Here is a 23622-nt window from a genome sequence, read left to right as displayed (position 1 = left end):
GTTCGATCGGTTAATAATCTCCCGAGAGCAGCATATCATTTCGCATAGCCACGAACAGAAAAGCTTATCAGCTAGATCGGCTATGCTCAAGCTTGAGTGCAACTGATAAGCTTTTGTACATTGGTTTAAGGTGATTTGTTTACATTCTGGCTGCATATATTCAATTCATTCTTTCTTTCAACTATCCTTAAAACTAACAATAAAACTAAATCTACTGCTCCAACATTCCGGCCCCGTTGAAGGCCTCCGGCGCTTTAACCTCCTCGTTAGGAGCGTTGCTTACTGGCAGCAATGCCAGCTTGTGGATGGCGCGCTTGATGACGCCTCCTGACGTCCGTACCTCCGCCACACGCACTCTTCCGTCCTCACCACCTGTTGTTGCCACCACGCGGCCTGTGAGCCATCTTTGCGGGGGCATGTTGTCCTCGTGCACGAGCACCAGGCACCCGACCTCCAGATCGCGGCCCTCGACGCACCACTTGTTGCGATGCTGCAGGCTGGCGATGTACGGACGTCAGGAGGCGTCATCAAGCGCGCCATCCACAAGCTGGCATTGCTGCCAGTAAGCAACGCTCCTAACGAGGAGGTTAAAGCGCCGGAGGCCTTCAACGGGGCCGGAATGTTGGAGCAGTAGATTTAGTTTTATTGTTAGTTTTAAGGATAGTTGAAAGAAAGAATGAATTGAATATATGCAGCCAGAATGTAAACAAATCACCTTAAACCAATGTACAAAAGCTTATCAGTTGCACTCAAGCTTGAGCATAGCCGATCTAGCTGATAAGCTTTTCGGTTCGTGGCTATGCGAAATGATATGCTGCTCTCGGGAGATTATTAACCGATCGAACCTCGAAGCAGCTGGCAGCAGCAATAAACGTATTGGAACCAAATTCGTTCTCGTCTTGTTTTTCGCCTTCTTAAAAATTCCCCAGCAGCTAGTCGCCAGTCTCATTTGTTTAATTATTTAAACGTAATTTTTTCCGGGAAAACTCTCCCGGATTCACATTGCTGGCGATGTAGTCCCTGGACCAGCTGGCCCAAAACTGCTGCTTGAGATCGGACAGCATTCGCCACCGCCTCAAATATCCGCAACTGGCCTTGCTGGAGATTCCGTCTGTGCCGGACTCTTGCGGCAGCGTGATCAGAGGCTGTCCGATAAGCAGATGTCCTGGAGTCAGGGCCTCTCCATCGTTGGGATCGTTGCCTGGCGACGCGATTGGTCGAGAATTGAGCAGCGCCTCTACCTCGACCAGATGGGTGCTGAGCTCGTCCGCTGTCAGCTTGGCGTTGCCGACTCCTCGCAGCAGCCGGTGTTTGGCGGCCTTGACTGCTGCCTCCCACAGTCCTCCGAAGTGTGGTGACCTCGGCGGTATGAAACACCACTCGACGCCTCTCTGAGCCGCGTATCCTCTCAACTGTTCCTGACTGCGGTGGAACGCTGCGCTCAGATCCTTGAGCACGTTGCTCGCTCCCACGAAGTTCGTGGCGTTGTCGCTGTACATCTTCTGAGGCAGCCCTCTCCTCCCGACGAACCTTTTAAAAACGGATAAGAAGCTGTCAGTTGATAAATCTACAACGAGCTCAAGGTGAACAGCCTTTGACGAAAAACACACGAAAACGGCAACATAAGTCTTGATAGGAGGTTTACCGCGGATCTTTAGTGACACATAAAATGGTCCGCAAAAGTCTACCCCGCAAACCAAAAAGGGGCGTGCTATCTTGACCCTATCGGCTGGCAAATTGCCCATTATCTGACCCATTAGCACTGGTTTGTATTTGAAACAGTGGACACAGCTACGGACAACTTTTGTGCACGCTTCTCGCGCATTGATAAGCCATATCTGCTGCCTCGAAAGTGATACCATCACTTTGACACCAGCATGGTAATGAGTACGATGCAGGTCTCGAAGAAACAGCGAAACAAATTCTGATTTTGAGGACAGTAACAGTGGAAATTTGGCATCATACGGTATTGGTGCATTTAACAACCTTCCCCCAACTCGGATTAATTGAAGTGTTACGCCTTCTAGTTCGCTTGTGTGTAAGAACGGATTTAGACGTTGGAGATGTGGGCTTAAAGTTTCAGATTTCTCTAACTTGACATATTCTAAACCAAAATCAGCTCTTTGATATATTTGGACCATTCTTAGAAACGATAACTTCAGTTCGTTGGCCGAAATAACAATATCGCGATTATTTTTCTTCCCTTGAATAAATCGATTCACATATGCCATAATCCGCAGGAGTTTATTGAATGACGAACATCTTCCAACAAGCTCAATGAAGACATTCGGTTGATTTGTTGTGACGGAACATACTGTCAGTGACAGTGTCACGCTTTTCTTGTTCTCGGACAACTGTAACTCCGGTGAAACTTCAGTTTGATGAGAACGAGGAAAGCGTGACAGTATGTTCCGTCACAACAAATCAACCGAATGTCTTCATTGAGCTTGTTGGAAGATGTTCGTCATTCAATCTTTCTGTTGAACGCTATCAATGAAAATGAATGAGTCCGGATAATCGATGTTCGGATAATCGGGATTCTACTGTATTTGAAAAATTACAATAGGAAGCGTTTAGTGTAACTGAGAAACAAATTCGAAAATTCATATCATTAGCGATCTCATAAATGGGGCACTAGTACATAGTTGCCAGCTTTAACTTTTCTTTTTAGACAAAACGGCGATGCCACCCCTTATTTTAATCGACGTTTTGAGATTGAGCGAAACGGTCACACTTTGACAACTCGACTCGGCCAACTCAGCCGAAAATAATCTGTGTTTTGCTTCCAAATTTACAAATAATCAGCGATATGAGCCGACAGAACGAAGAAGACACCACTTCGGCGCTGTTTGATGCCCGCAACGAGTATTACATCGGAAACTTCATGGGCTCGATCAACTTTGTGCTGCCGGAGCAAGGAACTGCGGGATCCGAGCTTCTGTCTTACATGTATCTCTCGTACTTGGCCATTGATTCCGGGCGAATCGTGGCCTCGGACATTAAGGAGGGAAATTCCACGCCCCTGCAGGCCCTGCGACTGGTGCACGAAGCCTTTGAACAGCCATCGCGGACGGAGGAGCTGCTGGAGAAGCTTACCGATAAGGTGGCTGGCGAAGAAGACGAGACGAACATCTGGCACATTGCCACCGCCATCGTCTATTGTCATGACGGGCAGTTCGAGAATGCCCTGAAGATCCTCCACGGCTCCACCAACCTAGAGTCCATAGCTCTTTCCGTGCAGTGCCTGCTGCGTCTGCAGCGGGTCGATTTGGCCAAGCAACTCGTCGCCAAGATGCAGGAGATTAGCGACGACGCCACGCTGACGCAGCTCGCCCAAGCTTGGGTAGCCCTCGCTCAGGGCACGGAACAGATGCAGGACGCCTTTCACATTTACCAGGAGTTCTGCGAGAAATTCAAGCCCACTCCGGCCTTACTCAACGGCCAGGCAGTGGTGCATTTGGGGCTGGAGCGGTACGAGGAGGCCGACTCCGTACTGCGCGAATCGCTGCTTAAAAAGCACAATGACTACGACACACTAATCAACCTCATGGTGCTGGCCCATCTCACGGCCAAGCCGGCGGAAGCCATCACCCGGAACCTGGAGCAACTGAGGCAGTTTTACCCCAAGAGCGACTTTGTCACCGATCTGGATAAGAAGTCCGCAGAGTTTGACCGCCTGTGCCTGCAATATGATGTTGACGGGGGAGAAAAACTGCTGGCCGTCTAGACATAACAAGAAATTCCAAATATTCATTTATCAAAACCCTTTGTTTATGTATTAAACTACAATAAAAATTTATTAGAAATGTATGAGGTAGTGGAGAGCACATCAGTAGCTGTAACGAGAAAACAAAACCATTGGATGTAATTTATATACAGACAAGTCATAACAGAAGCTACACAAGTGCATTGTATGTTTCTTTTGAACATATTTAGAGTTTTGGAAACAATATGTCTACAGCTTCTCTCAACTATTAATGAATACAAAGTTAAATACTAACTTCTGTTTAAATCCATATTTCTTGCGCTCATAGAACAGATCAGTCTTGGAGCTACCCAGGTTCACGATTTTGGGGCAACCATCGCGCTAGAAAAAAAAAAAACAAATCAATAATTAATACCGCAATATTCCCCGCCAATATCGAACTGCAACTCACGTCCTTTTCCTGAATGGTGCAGGACTTGCAATAGTACGCATCGGAAACTCCGGGACCTCCGCAGATGACACACCTTCCCTGGTAGGATCCGTAGTTGCACTCATCGCAGATGCGGACCAAAGTGCATGGTCTTACATAGGAATCGCAGATCACACATTTTCCGTCATCTTTTTCACACAGGCGTCCAATGGCTGCCGCAAGGGAAGGTGGAAAATGTAAACATTACTGTTTTCCCAGACATTTTCTTGCTTTTTCCTTTGAGAACTCACCTACGCCAGGTTGTTTGCGGCAAAAAATCAAATCCGGATGATGTTTGGCCATATTTCAAAGGTTTTCTGCTATGAAAAACAATATCTGCAAAAATAAAGCGGCGTTTCCAGTTATCACGTTGCTTCTTCTATCGTTTAGGGTTGACAAACTGCAAGATAAATGATAGGGGTGCTCCATAAAATCTTTGGTTTAATTTTTAAAATTTATTTTGTTTATGTTGACAAGATTTAATTTAATTTATAAAAGAATGAGTTTATTAACAATTTAATTCATTACATTTGACATACTTATGGTGTTTTCACAATTTGGGCAAAATAAATTAACAATAACTTACAATTTTTTGATACGATGCAGAAATATTTGCTTATGTCATTTAAGCATATTAAAAGCTGTAGAACATAATCGATTTGTGAGAACTCCGTTTCAGACGTTGAAATTGGGATTTATCAAAATTAGTTTCGAACTGGTCTGGAACCTTATGAACATTTGGTAGCCCTGGTCAGTTGCAACTGGTCATTCACAGCGACTAGTAAACAACAACAGCTGTTGACGTTCGCGGGCGAATGGCATTGCAATTTATTTTCTGTATTCAGTTTCAGCTTTGTCACATAAAAACTGCAAAAATACGCCCACAATGCAGCAGATTAGCTAGGCAGCTGTGACGGAAGAAGAAGTACAATCAGAACTCAAGAAAAGACACCAGCGAAATGTCGCAGGCCGCATCCACAACGCAGAGTGCAGCCGCTGCACCGGTGGGCGGCAGCAGACGCCCTAATGAAGTGGGCGGCGTGGGCGTCATTGGGACCACCATGTCGGCCAGATATGGAGAAACGGAATGGGAGGCAAGAGAGGTACGTGGAGAGGATAAAATCATTTCCAAGATGCCAGATATTGAGTCCGATTTTCTTAAATAGTCTCAAAGGCAAAGAGAACTGCATGAAGCTCGAGCCAGGGCGGCGCAAATGGAGAAGACCATGAAATGGTGGTAAGTAAATATCCGTTACTTAGAATCCCTGCCATCTGTTGACCAAACATAAACCTTTCTAGGTCCGATTGCACTGCCAACTGGCGAGAGAAGTGGAGTAAGGTAATGACGGTTGCCATGGCTTCCAAGTTGGTTCAATATCGCCGGTATCCAATAACAAACATTTTCACTTTTCACAGGTCCGCAACGAGCGGAACAAAGCCAGAGAGGAGTCGAAGCAGTTAAGCCTCAAACTGGACGGCGCTATGAAGGAGGCCCACTCCCTGAAGCGGGAGAAGAACGATCTCGAGCTGCAGATCACGCAGCTGAAGAAGGAGATGGAAAAGGTGCACTCGCTGATGATGAAGCATGCTGGCCAGTTCCATCGCGCCGACACCAGCGAGGATGCGGAGGCCAACGGACGGGATGCCAACTGCTCGCCGGACATCTCTTCGGATGGATTGAAGAACGTTAACAGCGAGGATGGCCTGGTGACTAAATTACCCAACGACGTCAAGGATCTGGACATCGAGGAGTTTGCCCTGAAAGGAGCCATGCCGAAGCATCTGACCGAGTTAGATGAAGCGGCGGCTGCCGAGGAGAAGCGTTTAATCCAGCAGCTGTCGAAGGATGACTTTGACGAGGACTACTTGATGCAGAAAATATCCATGCTGCAGTTGCGCTTGGACGAGGCACAGAAAACCCTACAAGCAGAAAGAGAGTAAGTAAACGATATTCCTTAAATACAACGACTTTTAAAATGTTTTCATAATTCGAAGTGAGAAGCTGGAGCTGCACAAGAGCATCGAAAAGTTGACACTGGAGATTCAGGATGTGCGTGGGCGCCAGGAGGAGATGCGCTCGGCCAAACAGGAGGCAGTGCGCGAACTACTTACTCTTCAAGAGCAACATCGTGCTGAGATGCGTATCGTTAACAACTCGCTGCAGGAGGAGATTGCCGCTCGTGAGAATCTCGAGCGTCGGTAAGCAAATTGGCTCGTTTTATTTTGGCTGGAATCTAACTTGGTGATCGCTTTAGCCTTACTGAACTTCGCACTGAGTTGGAACACCTTCAGGCGGAGAACGCCTCCGAATGGGGCAAGCGTGAGCGGCTCGAGTCGGAGAAGTTGGCCATGGAGCGGGACAACAAGAAATTGCGCGCAGAACTGCGGGACTACCAAGAACGATCCGACCGCAAGTGCCGACCCATGCAGGCTAACGACGTGGAGGTGCGAGCACTGCAGCAGGAGCTCTCCGAGCGCAACAAGGAGATCAGCGAGGTGAAGATGTCGCACGCCAAGCTGAAGAAGCTGCTGGCCGAAACGAACACGGAGTTGGGACACGCCGTGCGCCGAGCGGAGCAGTACGAAGCGGAGGTGAGTAAATCCACACCCGAAAATCTTATCGGATGATATATTGAGCAGATTACGCCTATCAGCTTATCAACCCAGGGAAACTGTACAGGTACTTAGAGATGAAGCGCTTTCTTTGCCAAATTGGATTTCATTAACATTTATTCACACTGACACTCGAACATAAAACAAGTTTGTAAATGCAGTTCCTCGGATTTAAGATTTAAGAGGGAGTTAGTTAGCGAATGCCGGCAGACCTGTGATGGCCCGTCCCAATATCAAGGCGTGGATGTCGTGCGTGCCCTCATAGGTGTTGACTGACTCCAGGTTCATTACATGCCGGATCACGTGGTACTCGTCGCTGATGCCATTGCCGCCCAGCACATCCCTCATTTGGCGGGCGATATCCAGGGATTTGCCGGTGTTGTTCCGCTTCAGAAGGGAAATCATCTCGGGTGTGTGCAGCTTCTGGTCCTTGAGGCGACCGACGTGCAGACACGCCTGCAAGCCCAAGGCAATCTCCGTCGTGGCATCGGCAAGCTTCTTCTGTATCAACTGATTAGCAGCCAAAGGGCGTCCGAATTGCTTGCGATCCAAAGTATACTGACGGGCGATCTCCACACAAGCCTCCGCTGCTCCCAGGGCGCCCCAAGCGATTCCGTAGCGGGCATTGTTTAGGCAGGTGAAAGGTCCGCTGAATCCCAACGCATTGGGCAGCAACTGCTCCTCCGGCACTCGGACCTCGTCCAACAGGATCATGCCCGTCGGCGAAGCGCGCAGCGAGAACTTGCCCTCGATCTTGGGCGTGTCCAATCCCTGGCCGGATATCTTTCGGTCCACCAGGAAGCCGCGCACCTTGCCGTCTTCGCATTTGGCCCAAACGACTATCACATCGGCTATGGGCGCACTTGTAATCCAGGTCTTGGAGCCGTTAAGAATGTATGTCTTGCTCTTGCTATCGTACTTGGCACGGGTCTCCATTCCAGCCGGATCGCTGCCGTGGTTGGGTTCAGTTAGTCCAAAGGCACCTGGAAAGGTTATGAAATCATGAATCGCTTAATTTGTAGTACATTTGGTTTTAAAAGGAAGTGTTGTGGAAACTAACACTTCTTTCATCATAGAATCTTCACATTTATTGAATATTTTTATCTTTATCTTTTTTTTCTGTTGAGTGGTGATAGATACTTATAAAACAATTTCTTAAAATTCAAAATTTTAGTTTCATTAATTTAAAGAGTGCTCGTTTATCTCGCACAGACTATATTCAAAAAAGCATTTACATAATTCACCTATAATCCCCCAAAATATGTTTTTTTACGACTTCCAATAATTCTCTTCAATAAGGTTTGGTCGTCGAAAACTCACCTATCAGCTTGCCCTCAGCCATGCTGGGCAGATAGCGTTGCTTCTGCTCCTCGGAGCCAAAGTCGTAGATCGCGCCCATGGCCAGAGAACTCTGGACACTCACGGCGGACCGGTAGGCGGAGTCCACGCGCTCCACCTCGCGGGTCAGCAGACCGTAGGCGACACTGGAGACCCCGGCGCAGCCGTATCCCTTGATGGTGCAGCCCAGGACTCCCAAGCTGCCGATCTCCTCCATGATCTTCTTGTCGAACGTTTCCAGGCGGTTGGCCACCTTCACGCGCGGCAGAAGCTCCGCCTGGCAGTAACCGCGGAACGCGTCCCGAATAGCCACCTCCTCCTCGGTCAGCTGGCTCTCCAGGTTCAGGGGATCCTGCCAGTTGAACTTGGGGGCTGCGGCTTTGGTGCTAGAGCTGGCCAGTCGGGTGGCACAGGGCCGCAGTTTGCTGATTACACTTTGCGCAATCATTTTTCCAACTTCGTTCTGTTTGGCTTTGTGTTTGGTCGGAAATAATCAGCCGGTTCTCCACGGAACAGCTGCTCGATTCGACGTTCGGCGAGAGAATGAAGAAAGCTCCAATCTGCAGCGAGAGCTTTCGGAAATCGCTGACCGCTCCTCGCGCCTCTCTTCCTATTTTTCTCTTCTCCTCTCTTTGCTTTGTTTACCCCAAAATAATATTGTTGTTATGATCGAGCCCGATCTTAATCTGCGGGCTCTAAATTTTTTGCATTATCGCATTTATTTTTGACTTGACGATAGAAACCAAGAGTGAACGGGAGGAAAATTTTCCAACTCGAATGTTATCAACACTTGGCGGGGGTCGTCCGCTTATCACTCGAATTTGAGGACTGCAAGACACGCCCCTCGTTTGGTGTTCTAACTACCATAATTTCTGGAAGGCCGATGGAATATTTTTGTCTAAATTTAAGAGATTTCCTAAAATAATGTACCGAATTGTTTTATTTATTAAATAATTTCTTTGTCCTTTTTTTTTTTTAGCTCCTATACTTTTATTTTAATTTTGTTTTTATAATCTATAGTTATAATGCGTTTAAACGTAGCAAAACTTTTTATGAAACAAAGGCCAATCAAACTATAAAAACTTTTTAAGCTAAAATTTTAGAGGTTTTAATAGAAAATATAAATCAAACCACTGTCTAAAACCAATATTACATTTTGCTCGAAAAGTCGATACATTTATAATTTCTGCAAAAAAAAAAAAAAAAAAAATTAATTAAAACTATTTTAATGGAAAATTTCCAAAGCATTGTATTTTGCCTGCAGTGGAATCTCTTTTAAGAAGTTTTTGCTTAATGGTTTTTAGAAAGATTTAGTATATATCCCCATTCCTATTTCAGGTTAAGCGGCTTCGACAGCGAGTGGAGGAGTTAAAGCGGGAGCTAGCTGGCGCCGAGGACGAACTGGATTCGGCCGTGAACCAAGTGCGCCGATTGCAGCGCTCCAATGATGAACTCGTGGGTCAGACGGAGGGCCTCCAGGTGCAGATACAGCACCTTCAGAACAGGTAAGACTAGCCAAAACATCCACACTTACCTACCGATAGGTCTCTTCACTAACTCTAACAAAAACTAACCTTTCAATGGTGCTGGCTTGGCTATTAACCCCACTCCTTACCCACCCGTAACCCACTAAAACCAGACGAGCCCCGAGTCCGCAGATGCGGGCAATGGGCGGGGTGCAGCTGAGGAACAAGATCGCCGTGGAGCTGCCCAACGATTGTCTGCCGAACATCAACGATCTGCGCCAGATCTTCGATGACTCGCAGGCGTGCTTGAGGAGCTCCCACAACGGCAGCGATGCAGCTGTCCATCACGCGGCTTCTGTCAAGAGATCTAGTCACACGGAGCGCACGCTCCTGCAGCAGCAGCAGAGCAGTGCTGCGGCATCTGCAGCAGCGGCGGCAGCAGCAGCAGCTGCCTTCTACGATGCCAAGCCCACGCATCTCGAGGAGAACATATTCGAGTCCAAGTCGAGGAACTTGGAGTTCGAGCGGGCCAAGCAGAAGTTCGACAACCCACACGGCCAGCACCATCATCACCACCAGAGGCAGCGCTCCGGAAACGGACGGTACGGGAGCGCAGGAAGCAGTGCCAGTCGGGCGAATCTCGCCCTGCCGTTGAAGGGAACCACCAACGGAGGCAGCAGCTCCACTTCCAGCAAGGACGAGCTCAACCGACAGCTGTATGAGAAGGAGCAATCGGCAGGCGCAGGCTATGCCAGGAACAGCATTAATCTAGATGGTCTTAAAGTGTCCGACGATGAGGTGAGATGTGAGGAGGTGCATTAACCACGATCGGAGTTATTACAAAACACTTTTCCATTTTGTTTAAAAGTAATTATGGTTTTTTTATTTTCAACTGTACGTAATCCCTAATATTAACCGATGCTTACATATCATATTTGAAGCAATTCCGTAATTTCAGTAAAGAGTTAACAGTCCTACTAAATCCTAACCTTAACCATAAGCATTTTATCGTTAACTATTTGTTAATATTTCTGAATGTAAGCTTTGAATGCTATATAACATTTTCTTTATTTTGAATCTTGAATTAATCATTCCCCTATGTTCATTTAAATTTGTTTTTCATTTTAGACTCCGTAGCTATGGTTCGACAAGCTTGCTTCTGGACGATGAGACCGAGGGTAACAGCGATTAAGATAAAAACCAAGACATTCGAGGGACAGCGATGGTATTAATCATTTAGTATTAACTTTAATGTTGGTGGAGCCTCAGTCCCAAATGTTACTCACGTTCCTAGTTTATATTTGGGACTCTTACCGACTCTTTCCTTAGTTATTGCATAAGTAAGTAAAAAGGAAAGCAAATTTATAATACGTAATTCGAAGTTTTTAAACAACGTATTAAACATTTTTTTTTACAAATACTTATGTGTAAGCTAAGATATGTTTTGTCGACTAATTCCCATCATCAGATCATTAGTAAGTTATGTTTATAGTCACACTATAACTTTTTATCTTCAATATTATTCCATACATTTTAAGGATAACTTCTTAAGCTGCTCTTGCTGGCCATATTTCTATGAGCTTAACTCGCAAACATACGGTTGTAAGGATCAGACATCCTTTGCACGCCATCATCCCCATCATAAAACCTTGCCTTGATAAAAAAGAAACAGACTTTATAACAAATATACCGACATATATACGTATTGAATCATAATACAGGTTACATTTTTCAGAATACATATTTAGTGCCAGAAATCTAACGAAATTTCTCGAGATTTGCCAGAGCATGATCAATTTGCTGCTACTAATCCTTATTAATTTACTTTTAGAGATTCTAGCGGTTGCCTAGTCCGAAACTCTTTTATTTTTCAAAAGTTTATCGATTTTCAGCGGCATAGTGGATCTTATACAAAATTAATATATATATATTAAAGGATTGAACTTCGAAATATTTACCTTAAATATATAGCAATACTAGTACTTTAGTTATTGACTAACGACAATTTATTATTAACTATTAAAAGTATATAAAATACAAATGATATGCCAATAAAGGTAGCATGTTACAAGATAAACAACCACCAAGTGCTTGTGTCATTTTTGGGAGGTATTGTAGTACCAAAGCATTTTCTGTCAGACAAAAATAATACGTCCATTCAGATCTATTTAAAAATTTGAAGTGTCGAGGTTGGAAAATAGTTTAAATTTTAGACATGGTGCAGGTTTCGCGTACAGCCAAGTTCACCGGTGTTTGCGTGGGCGTCTATACGACTTATGTCCTCTTCGTATTCCTCATTTTGCCCATTCTGATGCCGGATCCGGTGGCTCTGCAGCGGTCGGTGGTGGCCCACAAGACGCGCCACCTGGGCGACATAAGCAACTTCACCCTGGAGACCGGTGGCCAGCCGATCCGGTCCATGCTGGTCACGTTCCGGGGCTCGGGAGCCCTGTCCCTGCTGGACAACCTGGCGCACCAGCCGGGCTGCTACCAGCACTTTGCTCCACTGATCGCCTACGAGAGCCGCCCGAACGCCGAGAAGGAGCACCAGCGGGCTCTGGAGGAGCTGGTGGCGCTGTACAACTGCAACTACAACAAGTCCGCTGAAATGATTCGCTGGGGAATGCGCTCGCCGGTCTTCCGCCGGTTCTACGGCGCCCAGGCGAAGACCTGCATGACCCACAGCCAGGAGATCTGCTGGGATTCACAAACGATGGCCGCCGTCTGCAAGCTCTACCCGTTCATCAACATGGCCGTGTACAACTTGCGGCTCAAGTTCCTAGCCACCCTCCTGGCACGCGAAGGGTGAGTAGTTGGGAGTTCTAATTCAGGGAATTTAATTGTAACATTTTAATTTCATTTTTATCCATAAGGTTAATAAGCTTCATATTTTCGATCTTATTTTTAAACCAAGTTGAGGTTTTGCCTTTCATTTTTTGAGAATTGAAAACAGAAAACTAATACTAAGAACTTTTGGTTAATTTGAATCCCTTTTCTAGACTGAATTTACGAATTATGCTGATTGTTCGCGATCCTCGCGGCACTATTTACTCGCGGATGCATAACAAGTGGTGCACGACAGAAAAGGATTGCGAAGCGAAGACCCTTTGCAACGACATGATCAGCGACCACCACATGGTTGAAACACTCACCCAATCCTATCCGCAACGATTCAGGTGAGGATTTCGGATTTACAAAGGTTAAATGTTTTGGTTGCAAAACAACGCATTCAACGCATTAAGTTGTTACAAACTTATGTATTTTTAACCTCTTTAGTCCTGTTTTCCTCATTTCACAGTATATTACGTTACGAGGACTTGGTTTCGCAGCCTGAAGAGAGTATAAAGGTGGTATTCGACTTCTATGGTCTTCCATTAAGAGGGCAAAAGACCATGACTCGGTGGATTCATCCGCGCAGCGGACATGGCGTAGAGTCCTCGGGATTGGACAGCCATTGGAGGCTCTTCAACCAGCCTGCTCACGACTGGATGAGCAAAATGAAGGTGGAGGACATAAGGGCGGTGCAGAACGTCTGTGGCGAGGCCATGGACTTATGGGGCTATCGCTTGATTCAGGACTTTGAGAAATTTTCATCAGAAACATTTGAACCGATCTTGGGCAAGGCTTAAGTTTTTGGGGTCGAGTTAAAAGAGCAATCATCAGAATTGGGTTGTAATTGGGTCTTTTTCTCATAAACATTATTATAATTAGCAATAGTAGTTAATAAAATAGAAAGGAAAACAATAGGAAAAGTTCAAATTAGTGGCCTGAAAAAGGACAGCAGTCAATTCATTCAAAATTATAAACATAGATAAAACAATATTTGCTTTACTATTTTTATTCAGACTAAACCAAAATTATTGAGTTGGGTTTTTATGATTCACCTAGCAGTTAAACTTTTCTGTTTATAAATTGTAAATTTGGTAAAATCAGAAAGATCGGACTTTGGGATAATATTATTTGTAACTCATCTATTTTTGATACAGGTGGCTTCTGCTAATAATTATAATTTTCAATAAAAGTATTTTTTAAATAGCACCTGAAATAAATTTGCTTATCTATCAAAGTTTGCTACCGCGGCTTGCACTTCCGTTGGCGAGACTGAGGATTATTTAGGGTATATTCCCATAACCACTTCTGATACTCTCTGGTATGTTTCCACAATCCGTGAACGGTCACTTTGTTGTTGTCAATCGTTTCGTTCGCATCGAATCGCGTCGCGGAATATCAGCTGAAAACTACGGAAAAACGAGATAAAAATACGACGCGACATCCGCAGCCGATCTGCAATGCGCTCGAGTTGAGGGCGCTGGGGCGATAACTATGTGCGTGTGGGAGCGCGAGCGAGCCTAGCCGAGAACCAGCGATTAGCCAGGAGCCAGCGACCAGCGACCAGCAGCAGCAGCAGCAGTGAACTGCTGCAGCGACCTCGAGAAAGCGGCCAGCCAGCCACCAATGAAAGGAGGCGGATCGGAGGAGCACCTGAACCTGGACCCAGACCTGGAGGCGAGCTCCCTGCTCGGCCAGCAGGACCTGTCGAGCGCCGAACCCGGCAGGACACGCGCTAAGCAGCGGCTCAGTTTGAACGGGAAGCGGCTACGCAGCCGGATGTCGCGCAGGGCCAATCTGATCGGCATCTGCGGCGTGAGCAGCCTGTGCATCCTGCTGCTGATTGCCACCACCCAGCACCGTCCGCTGACCACCCCGTTCAACCAGTCGGCTGGCCGGGACCAGGGGGCGGGCGTGGCCGGAGTGGGCGCGTCCGTGGATGGGGGTCCTTCCAATTCGCTGGCGCGCAGCGCCTTCTACGAGCGCTTCCAGCAGCAACTGCAGCAGCAGCCGTCGCAGACGGTCGTCTACAACCTGACGGCTACTATAGTGGATGTCCTGTCGGCTCAACGGTCGCGCATCCTGGCTGAAATGGAGAACTTTGAGTATCCGCGCGGCGGCGCCGAGAGGCTGGCGGACATGACGCCGGAGACGAACGGCACCCCGGTGCGCAGCGTGGTGGTCACCTCCTGGCGCTCTGGCTCCACCTTCCTGGGCGACATCCTCAACTCGATTCCGGGCAACTTCTACCACTACGAGCCGCTGCTCGACTTCGGGATCAAACAGATCCGCGACCCCGACGACCAGGAGCTGGCCGTGCAGAACCTGAAGAACCTGCTCAACTGCGACTACGCCGACATGCTGGACTACCTGAACTTCGGCAAGACGCACACCTATCTGTTCGAGCACAACACCCGTCTGTGGGACGTCTGCCGCGAGTTTCCCCGCTTCTGCTGGCGCCCCGCGTTCCTCACGCGATTCTGCCGCCTCTTCCCCATCCAGAGCATGAAGACAGTCCGCCTGCGTCTCGCTCAGGCCGAGAAGCTGCTCGAGGATCAAAGGTGAGTGGGCGCAGACATCCGGGAAGAAAGTGAAAGGCGACGGCGACCGTCGTAAGCCGACAGGCGAGCAATGTTTTAACGCACCTCAAGCGGAGTGTTATTGCGGGGTATTTTCTTTCTTTGGCTAACCATGGCAGCTTTGATGTTGGCTATCTCCAAAGTTTTCAGTTATGTTTAATAATAGTATTGAATACAAATCTTTTAATAATTTTGGTGGTGTTTACACAAACTATTTTTTACAGATTCTTATTAAAGAATACTGTACTATAAGTACTGTTAGAACTAGTTAAGTTTATTGGGTTTTTAACATTTAGGAATTAAAAAAAGACTTTTATCTTGAATGAGAGACTGTGAAACAATTATAGACTTATTTGTGAGCTTGTTTACATCATTTGCTTTTAGAAAAGACTTTGAATCAAGTTTGCTGTTCACTGTTCAAAATATTTACTTTTTGAGCACCCAAGTGCTAAACAGTTCCTAAAAGTAGAGGTTGTAAAAATTGTTTGGTAATAAGATGAGGTGCCACAATGTCTGTCAGGTTTTTAAGACACAAGTTTAGGCGTTGGTATTGCCTAATAAAGTATAAATATTCTGCTTGATTTTAAATGCCATTCCTAAATGAGGTTGTGTAAAGTTTTGTTCTGATTGTTGTATAAACTCAAATCGTAAACGTCTGTTACAGCTTATCCACACGGAGCCGGCAACTCGTTCAATCGCTACAACAGTTTCTTTGCAATAGTCTTTTTATATATCCACTTTTTATCTGGGAGCAGACCAAGGCCCATTTTGTGATAAGTTGCAAAGAATTTTTTCCTCATTATTTTCTCTGATTTGCCACATTAACTTCCTCAGCCGGATAACTGTTTGAGCTTATCAAATTATTTATGTTTTAGAAAATGATGTACGTCCATATATAAGTGGGCATATAAATATTATACATAAAGTTCAACTCGTAAGACAGTGTGCACAATGTAATTACTAGTAGCGGCTGAGTTCGAGAGACTTTTTATTTCAGACTATAGATGTGCTTCATAATTATTTGATCGACGAGAATATTGGATTCTGATTATATTGGTTAAATTTTAAAATGTTAATGTGTCGGCCAATTAAAGATTTCCCCAATCAATCTCAGCAACGTTAATTACCGTAAAAGTTTTTTGGGGTTTCCGAATTTTAACCAAGATAACGACACAGAACTATGTACATATGTATGTATGTATATGCAAACAATTGTATGTACATATGTATGTATGTATATGCAAACAATTGTAAGGCAACAGAAGAAAGAAAAGATTATAATGTTTTGACTAGAGCTATTGCGGCGGATTTCTGACGTTAATTGTGTTATCAGTAGCACTGCGATATAAATTGTGGATGTCGCTACTCAGTTTAACTTTTAATCCACATAAGTTTTTGTTCCTAATCAAAAACTTGCTGTGAGATTACAGTAAAGCATAGCGAAGATTGTAAGACTGTTGTAATTGACTACAAACTATCAATAATTACAAATGTCAGTGATTTCAAGTTTGTAATCTTTTAAATTGATAACATGTTGATCAAATCTCTAATTAACATTTCGAAAATAAGTCTTGCAAAGCAGCTGAAAAGTGACTTCAAAGAAGTCAAACATTGTCAAGAATCCATTTGAAAGTATTTACTCGTCTGAGGGGAAACTCTTTTCTATCAAAGCAAATCCTTTGGCAATACAATCGAAATCAAATCATTTCAAGGCATTTCCCAAATGCCGCAAACAAAAGTTTCATTTACATAATTTCCCATTTAAAATGTAAGCCGGCCAACCACAATAGAAATCGATAAAATTAGTGTATAGCAATCTGTAGCTAAACAAGCCAGCAAAAAGTAAACAGAAAACGAAAATGTATTTGATTGATGTGGGGTTCTGGTTCCTGAGCCCCTCAACCCTCTTCAACTCCCTTTTGTGGTTTCGATTACATTTGGAGCCGCTTGTCCTCCGATCTCTCTGCTCTGTAAGGACATTGTGGATATGTATTAGATTCGGCTTTTGTGTTGGCTCAGTTGTGTCAATGTTATGCAAAAGATTCCAAAAACAATTTCAATCAATGAGAGCGAACTGACATTTGTGCGCAGATTTCAGTTCAATAAGTAAACGAATTGATAGAGATAAAATTGCTGAGTGGAAAATGTCATTTATAGCCTTCTCCTTGTGGCGAATAAATGTCAAAAGAAATGTGTAATGTCTTGTGATGGATATTTACTGGCATTGGACTGGTTTTGCACCGCCTTCTTTTCTCTGCTTCCCCCAAAGGTTCCGGCAAAAAAAGTAGAAAGCAATTAACACACTAAATCATGACCTGAACGTACTAAACTTAGACTCTGTGGTCTTCCACCCATGGTAGAATTATACCATGCTTCCACCCGGAAGTTGGACCAGTAAATTAAAAAACTCTTTCAGAATATCTTGCGGAATTCCTTTTTTGGGCTTCTTATCTTTTTTCTCACTCTTTTAGAGGGGATATGCTCTTATCATAATCATGTCAGCTTATGAAGAGGAACTTCTTAAATATTTGATTGTGCTTTGTGTCACTAAGGTAGTCTATAAAATGGTAGTTTATAAAACCCAAAAATATGTTCAAAATGTGTTAGTGTTGTTAGTACGTAGCACGGTTTGAATTTTATTATTCATTAGCATGATTTTCCGTTTTACTGAATTTCAAGCTGCAATGTACCCACTTGCATCACGAAATTGGCTTTGCTAAGAGGGCACTTGAGCTTCGTCTTTCACTCGATTGTTTGTATGCCTCGCCGTGAATTGCAGTAAAAATTCTTTCACACTCTATTAACGCCAAGTCTGGCCCGCTGGCCCCAGTGAAATGCATCAAAATTCCGGAAATGTTGACCAGCACTTGGATTTATGTTTTCTGCGGGCCAACATCATCCCAGCCACTTCCCCTGGCACACACTTAACCACAATTTGGGTCAGTGCGCGCGTTGTGGGGCAGAGAGCCGTGTTTGGTGAGTCACTAAGCGGCCGCTAACTTGGCTTCTAATTGTCGATTGGCCGGGTTTGGCTGGGAGTGCCCAGAATGTTTGGGGGGACCTAGCCGAACCTTTCCCACAATTATCGCTCATACGCCACGCTGGACGGACTCTTAAATTTAATGCCGAATGACCATTTGTTTTATAAATCACACATTACTTTTATGTGATTTTTCATGGCCTCTTTCCCGCAAATAAGGTGCGATAAGAAAGAGAACGTGGTTAATGAAATGAATTACCAAATGGCTAGCTGGTTTTTCCTTGATAGCTCGCCAGCGGTTCATGAGTCCGGGTTTTATTCAAAAAATTTATTATGCTTTTTATTAACCTTTAAATGGAAACATTCCAATCGAAATGATAAGCCAATACGCATGATTTAGTTTTTTTTAAAGCTCAGAAAAAATGTGTTAAAGATAACAATTTCACATTAGAGAAATTTAATATAGGCCGTATATCGTATTGTATTTATGGTTTCAATTTCAATTGTGTATGTCAAAGCAAACTGATTTATGTGCAAAACTGTATTTTACATTTTGTACAACTTAAAGAAAAGCTTAAAATTTAACTTTGGGCTTTATTCAATTTCCCTAAATTGATTGTTAAGCCTTTCCAGTTAGTTTTTCATTTAATTTTCCGGACTCACTTTTCAGCGGCGCGCTGGGCTTTGTGGTCGCTAACTTTGAGGGCTTTTGGCATCAAGTAGATTAAAATTTGTGAGCATTGAAAGCGCCCACAGGCAGCGCAGCTGAAAGAAGAAGGAATTCCTGCTACAGAGAGAATAGCATGCAGCATCTGGTAAAAGAGCCGAAAGAACCGCAGAAACCACAAAGAGTTTGGGCCCAGTCAGACTTAGTTGGCTTATAATGAGCAAAGTGGCCATTAACTCGAAAACTTTTCCGAGCTGCGTTTTAAACCGGGCCAAGCAAACAGCAAACAGCGAACGGCAAACAGGCAACAAACAATGAGAACGAGAGGGAAGAAGCAGCCGCTAGACGTCAAGACCCCGCGGTTTTGGGCTGCTGTAAAACTCGGTTCTCGGAAGCCCATTGCGCCATAGACCTCATTCTGGCCCGTTTACCATTTTTCTCGTTTTGAACTTTTGACTTGACAGTTTTGACAAAAAGCACTCGCAGCGAAAGAGAGCGATCGTGAGTTCACTGAACGTTCAAGTAGAATCGTAGAATCGTAGAGTCGAGTCCCATGCGGGTGTCTCTCTACACTTTTTGGGGTATTTATTATTTTTCATTTGTCATCATGAAAATTACTATGATAAGCTCCTTTTGTGTTAAGTAGTAAACATGGTTTTGGTAGTTAGTCAAATATATCAAACTTTCCACACCGCAAATAGCAAACTTGTTACCAAATCGTATCTGACCGAAATTCAACTAGTCAGTCAGGCGACCGAAAGAGCATTGAGTCGGTTGGTCTACATTTGCTGGGCCCCAAACTTTGTATCTTATTGCATTTGCAAAAAGCGAAACGAGTTTCGTTGTTTCGTTGGCTAAGCCAAACCTTTTTCTTCGCTTTGCTGGCTGCTATTGCTGGTTTGTTTGGTACGTGTAGAGATCGCCTTGGCGTAAATGGGTGAAAAGCAGCAATAAAAATTGTCGACAGGGGGGAGGGAGGGGAGAGGGGGGAAGAGACCCCGGACAAGACCCGGCCAGAAACTTGACTATGACAAACTCTCTTGGCCAGCAGTGAAAGTGATTGATTTTTTTCTCCACTTCTCCGCAACATGCACTGGAGATTTCGCTTTTTTCGGTGTTTGGGCGTACAAATAATTTCTAAAGTAGCAGCTAGTGCTGGCTTTTACTGCTTATAGTGCTCGTTTTTCAGAGCTTATTTATTTTTTCTCTCTGGCGGAACTTGATGAGGCGTTGAATAATGATAGTAATGGCTAATAATGATAAGTATAGAAATTTCGGACAAAACCAGTTAAGCCAGTTGAAGCAAGTTGCAAGCAAAACATTCGAAATCATAGTTTCTTATACAAATACAATTAGCGATTAGGAAAGAAGAAGTGAGTCAGTCTGGTATAATTTTTACAGAGTTGCACAGTGAATTTCCTAAATAAGATTTATTGAGAAATAGAAACATTAAAAGTTTTATTACACTGCGAAAAGGTTTTTACGAACTGAGACCGCAAACATGTTCCCCTTATAAAAACCATAATAAATGGGTCCAATCGCTACGGGGGCCTCTAATAACTCTTGGAGCCGCTTCTGCTGGGGCCCGATGCCTTGTTCTGGCCAGAACCGGCAAAGCGTGTGAAAATTACAATGATTTAGTGGCTGAGAGCAGCTCATCGATCAATAGAATCGATCAGTTCGCTGCAGCTAACGATGCCGCAAACGGAGACCGCAGCATCTGCTTCTGCTGCCCCGAAACGCACACGAAATTGATGAACCATGCCGGAGGAAGGTCTGTTCGCTCCGCGATTTCCCCCTTTGGCCTCTGGAAGGGGCTCAAACCACAACCAAAACTAATGTCATAAAGTTGCAGTAGTCTGCTGGGGACGAGGCAAGAGGGCCAAATCGCATTAGGCGATGCCAACCCCGTCGATGGCTACTTAAAGATTTACAACGCGGCAGTTCGGCCATAAATTCTGCCTGGTAATTGTACGGCCCGGCTGAAAAACAAAAACGGAGTCTGAAGAACCAGCAAACCGAAAAGCTCTCCTCAAGGCTGACTATTGCTGATTGGAGTTCCTCTTACAGCTGACAGAATGAATAAAGAACTCAGACGTTCCCACTTCTTGTCCACATTTTGCTTTTGCAGTTTAACTAGTTTGTCTGTCAGCGTTTAAAAATAAACAAATAAGCGCAGATGGTGTTTGGTAATGCCCGCAGTGTTAGCACATTACCTAATGAGTTTGCTTTGGGTCAAGCAAAAAACTAGAGTTTGTTGACGATTAATGGTTGGGAAAGGCGTTAAAAAATAATATTTATTGTGTTTTCAAAATCGATTTATCTTATTAGTGCCAAATTGGTGTTCAATGATTCGACTACATTTTAAACAAGTATAATTGATGTATCTTTGAAATTAAAACAAATTGAATAAACTTAAATTAAAATAGCAATGTTTAAAAATAGTAACTGAGTAATAATTGTATTTGTTTAATGTGCATGTCATATGTTGTACAATACCATTTGATTTGCTATTATTTAGTTTATATAGAGACCGGTAATTTCCTTTGTTGTAGATTGTTTCACATTTCGACATGCCACATTAAGAGTTGTCACAAATACATTTCTTATTATTTGGAGGTACAAAAGGTACTTGTTCTGTTGTTCACGTACAGCCTAAAAATAGGTACAGACAATTAACTATACCTTGTTATGTTTTTTTTTAGCTATATCTTGAAGCACTATTTTGGTAACGTTATCTCGGGCTCAACTTTATCGTCTATTCAATGAACTATTTTTAGAAAAACCATTTGCTACTTTAGCGTAACTGAGGGTAACTTCTTTAGTATGCATTACTTTCTTACTAGTAAGAACTTTCAATCGGCATTCAAAATTAAAGAGTAACCAACAGTGAAGTTTTACAATCCTAATTATATAATTAAATATGCAATATTACCTTTGACCTTAAAATTCATATCTGCCTTACAAAATTCCTAATTTCACATTAATTGACTCTCGGAAGTTCCTTGAGCTTAGCTAAATATAGAGAAGGGAGAAAGCTGAAATATGAGGGTATAATTAAAACCAACAAACTTTGTAATCCTATAAAATGCTCCCTTGTGGTTTAAGTGTGCCACAGCTCTTGGCAAAGTTTAGTTGACCTCGACTCTTTTTAGCGATTACCATTTTTTAGAACATTTGGGGTAAATGCATATATAAGTTGAGTTTGATGTACTTTATAAGCTCTTACCGAGGGTATTATAATAATGTAATATGTGAACTTATGGTAGCGGTCAGGGAAGATGGGCTAAAGTATATATTTTGCTGACTGATTTTTAAAATCTTTACTGTTACAGTTTGAGGCAATAAAATTTGTTCCTTGAACAGTATAAATCACACTTTTATGATTGGGTTTCGGTTTCCATTATCTGTTATCTGCCAATGATTCCCAACCAAAGTTGCGCCATGTCCATTTTTATAGTTCGAGCAACTTTGATTTAGCAGCGTTAATCCGTACAAAGCATGCTCTTGTCTGAGCAGTAAAAGTATTTTATTTTGCTTTTTATGAGCGGAAAAGTTGCAGTTTTCGTTTTCGCTCTCACATTGCTCGCTTTTAATTGCAACCATAGAATAAATAGTCGTCGTCGCCGTAGAAAGTCTTTAATTTCTTTTCTGTGAAAACTTTTAGCGGGAAAATGCAGTCGTCAGTGTCATTGTGTCTAACCTCACCTTACCATTTGTGAACGTGTTTTTCTCTTTGTTTGGCTGCTTTTCCACCTCTTTCCTTTTAATAATTGTGTGAATTTCACAGAGTTGTAATGTAAAGTTTTCTTTTGGTTGCAAACCAGCCGGAACTTTTCTGCGGTTGCTTCAACAATTTTCACTCTCTCAAAAGTGGCTTGCATCGTTTATCATTTTTCTGTCTTTGTGCAATTGATTGTTTTTATAGTCGTTTTCGGAGTTTGTTAAATGTGGCCTGTGGGAAAGTTTTTCAATTGCCTTTCGTTAGGATGAGATTTTATGGACCCATAAAAACACCAGAATGGCGGTTTTGTTCTATTTCAATCAGCGGTAGACCGAAATTACAAATTAAATGAACAATAAAAACGGGGAACACTTGTAAGTTTTATGTTACTCCTTTTAAAGATATATTGTAGTTAAGTGGATTTAATTATTGCTTTCTAAAAATTCTACCTTCTTTTTGCCTTTTCAACTTTGGTGGACCAAATCCCAATGCACTTGCTCTAAGCTGAAAACAATTTTAGCAGCGTAAACATTGTGTTCCGTTTTGAAGGAAAACTTTTTGGCTTTAGTTTTGGCGCTATAATCTTTTTCCCATCAGCCGCCCCATCTTTTCCATATTTCCGTAACAGTTTCGCGAAGTTGATTCTTGTTTTATGCTTTCTGATTCCTTTTTTAAGGAGCGCATCCAACGCGGAACAAATTTCCTGTCTTCGGTCTTGTTTTTCCCTGTGCAGAGAAATTCGTTCTTGCAGCTAAAGCGCGATGCCTTTGTAGGTGGGTCCCTTGTCGGAAATCCGATGCAGTTGGCTATCCCACCCGCAGTTGCTCCCTTTTCCCCACCTTTCCCCACTTTCCCCCACTTTGGACCGCTTCAAGTCGATTCTGCGGCCATTTATTTATGCATGTGGAGCAAGTTTTTCCCCGTTCACTTCACTTTTTAAATGCTCCTTGCGGGGGAAGCGAAAAAATTCGAATCGCATTGTCTGAATGGAAATCTTGGGTGCGGGGCCCAGGGGGCGTGGCATCTTGTCCGACATGTGGGCGTCTTTTCTGGACTGCATTTACGTAAGTGAGCTGTAGTCGCAGCGAGGACCCAGCCATCGAACCAAGTGAAGCGAAGTGAAGTGTTCTGATTGCATAAGACCATTTTTGCTTGCCCCCGGCAAGAGGTTCCTTTTCCCATTCAGTTGCCAAAGGACCAAACCTCCGACGACGACGACGAGAAGGTCGAGCAAGTTGCTCAACGATTTAT

General features: G+C 43.9%; 7 protein-coding genes across 9 annotated transcripts in view; 4 read left to right on the top strand and 3 right to left on the bottom strand.

The window, feature by feature from the left end:
• Positions 1-211: 211 nt before the first annotated feature.
• On the bottom strand, positions 212-2615 carry LOC122320514. Its single transcript, XM_043208652.1, has 2 exons — positions 1014-2615; positions 212-505 (listed from the first exon to the last, which is right to left on the bottom strand). Exons 1-2 carry the CDS (start codon positions 2229-2231, stop codon positions 212-214), a joined length of 1512 nt encoding a protein of 503 aa, XP_043064587.1. The 5' UTR covers positions 2232-2615.
• A 90-nt stretch (positions 2616-2705) lies between these two features.
• LOC108094370 (coatomer subunit epsilon) lies at positions 2706-3810 on the top strand. Its single transcript, XM_017194914.2, has one exon. It carries the CDS (start codon positions 2810-2812, stop codon positions 3725-3727), a length of 918 nt encoding a protein of 305 aa, XP_017050403.1. The 5' UTR covers positions 2706-2809; the 3' UTR covers positions 3728-3810.
• LOC108094372 (PHD finger-like domain-containing protein 5A) lies at positions 3750-4562 on the bottom strand. The gene is made up of 4 exons (XM_017194917.1): positions 4427-4562; positions 4158-4348; positions 4002-4087; positions 3750-3836 (listed from the first exon to the last, which is right to left on the bottom strand). Exons 1-4 carry the CDS (start codon positions 4476-4478, stop codon positions 3830-3832), a joined length of 336 nt encoding a protein of 111 aa, XP_017050406.1. The 5' UTR covers positions 4479-4562; the 3' UTR covers positions 3750-3829.
• Positions 4563-4974: 412 nt separating this feature from the next.
• Positions 4975-11679, top strand: LOC108094367 (coiled-coil domain-containing protein 102A). 2 transcript variants are annotated; one of them, XM_017194910.2, is made up of 9 exons: positions 4975-5278; positions 5342-5412; positions 5475-5514; positions 5592-6112; positions 6171-6374; positions 6431-6767; positions 9465-9631; positions 9766-10390; positions 10721-11679. In XM_017194910.2, the coding sequence occupies exons 1-9, from the start codon at positions 5135-5137 to the stop codon at positions 10727-10729; spliced, it is 2118 nt and encodes a 705-aa protein (XP_017050399.1). In that variant the 5' UTR covers positions 4975-5134; the 3' UTR covers positions 10730-11679. The 2 variants fall into 2 exon arrangements, with proteins under 2 accessions (XP_017050399.1, XP_017050400.1); XM_017194911.2 differs by lacking the exon at positions 9766-10390 and having other exon boundaries at positions 4979-5278.
• Positions 6888-8675, bottom strand: LOC108094368 (glutaryl-CoA dehydrogenase, mitochondrial). The gene is made up of 2 exons (XM_017194912.1): positions 8109-8675; positions 6888-7771 (listed from the first exon to the last, which is right to left on the bottom strand). The coding sequence occupies exons 1-2, from the start codon at positions 8572-8574 to the stop codon at positions 6978-6980; spliced, it is 1260 nt and encodes a 419-aa protein (XP_017050401.1). The 5' UTR covers positions 8575-8675; the 3' UTR covers positions 6888-6977.
• Positions 11680-11723: 44 nt separating the features above from the next.
• LOC108094369 (carbohydrate sulfotransferase 4) lies at positions 11724-13351 on the top strand. Its single transcript, XM_017194913.2, has 3 exons — positions 11724-12397; positions 12592-12768; positions 12891-13351. Exons 1-3 carry the CDS (start codon positions 11808-11810, stop codon positions 13219-13221), a joined length of 1098 nt encoding a protein of 365 aa, XP_017050402.1. The 5' UTR covers positions 11724-11807; the 3' UTR covers positions 13222-13351.
• Positions 13352-13771: 420 nt separating this feature from the next.
• LOC108094380 (carbohydrate sulfotransferase 4) overlaps positions 13772-23622 on the top strand; it is a 32226-nt gene continuing 22375 nt past the window's right edge. For both annotated transcript variants that reach the window (XM_017194941.2, XM_017194942.2), the window contains exon 1: positions 13772-14982. In XM_017194941.2, coding sequence (XP_017050430.1) covers positions 14048-14982 — 935 coding nt within the window. In that variant the 5' untranslated portion in view covers positions 13772-14047. The remainder of the gene's footprint in view (positions 14983-23622) is intronic.

Source organism: Drosophila ficusphila, unplaced genomic scaffold (genome assembly GCF_018152265.1).
Source record: "Drosophila ficusphila isolate 14025-0441.05 unplaced genomic scaffold, ASM1815226v1 contig_607, whole genome shotgun sequence".
Taxonomy (NCBI): Eukaryota; Metazoa; Arthropoda; class Insecta; order Diptera; family Drosophilidae; genus Drosophila; species Drosophila ficusphila.
The sequence above is the reverse complement of the archived record's forward strand: the minus strand, read 5'-3'. Positions and strand labels throughout refer to the sequence as shown.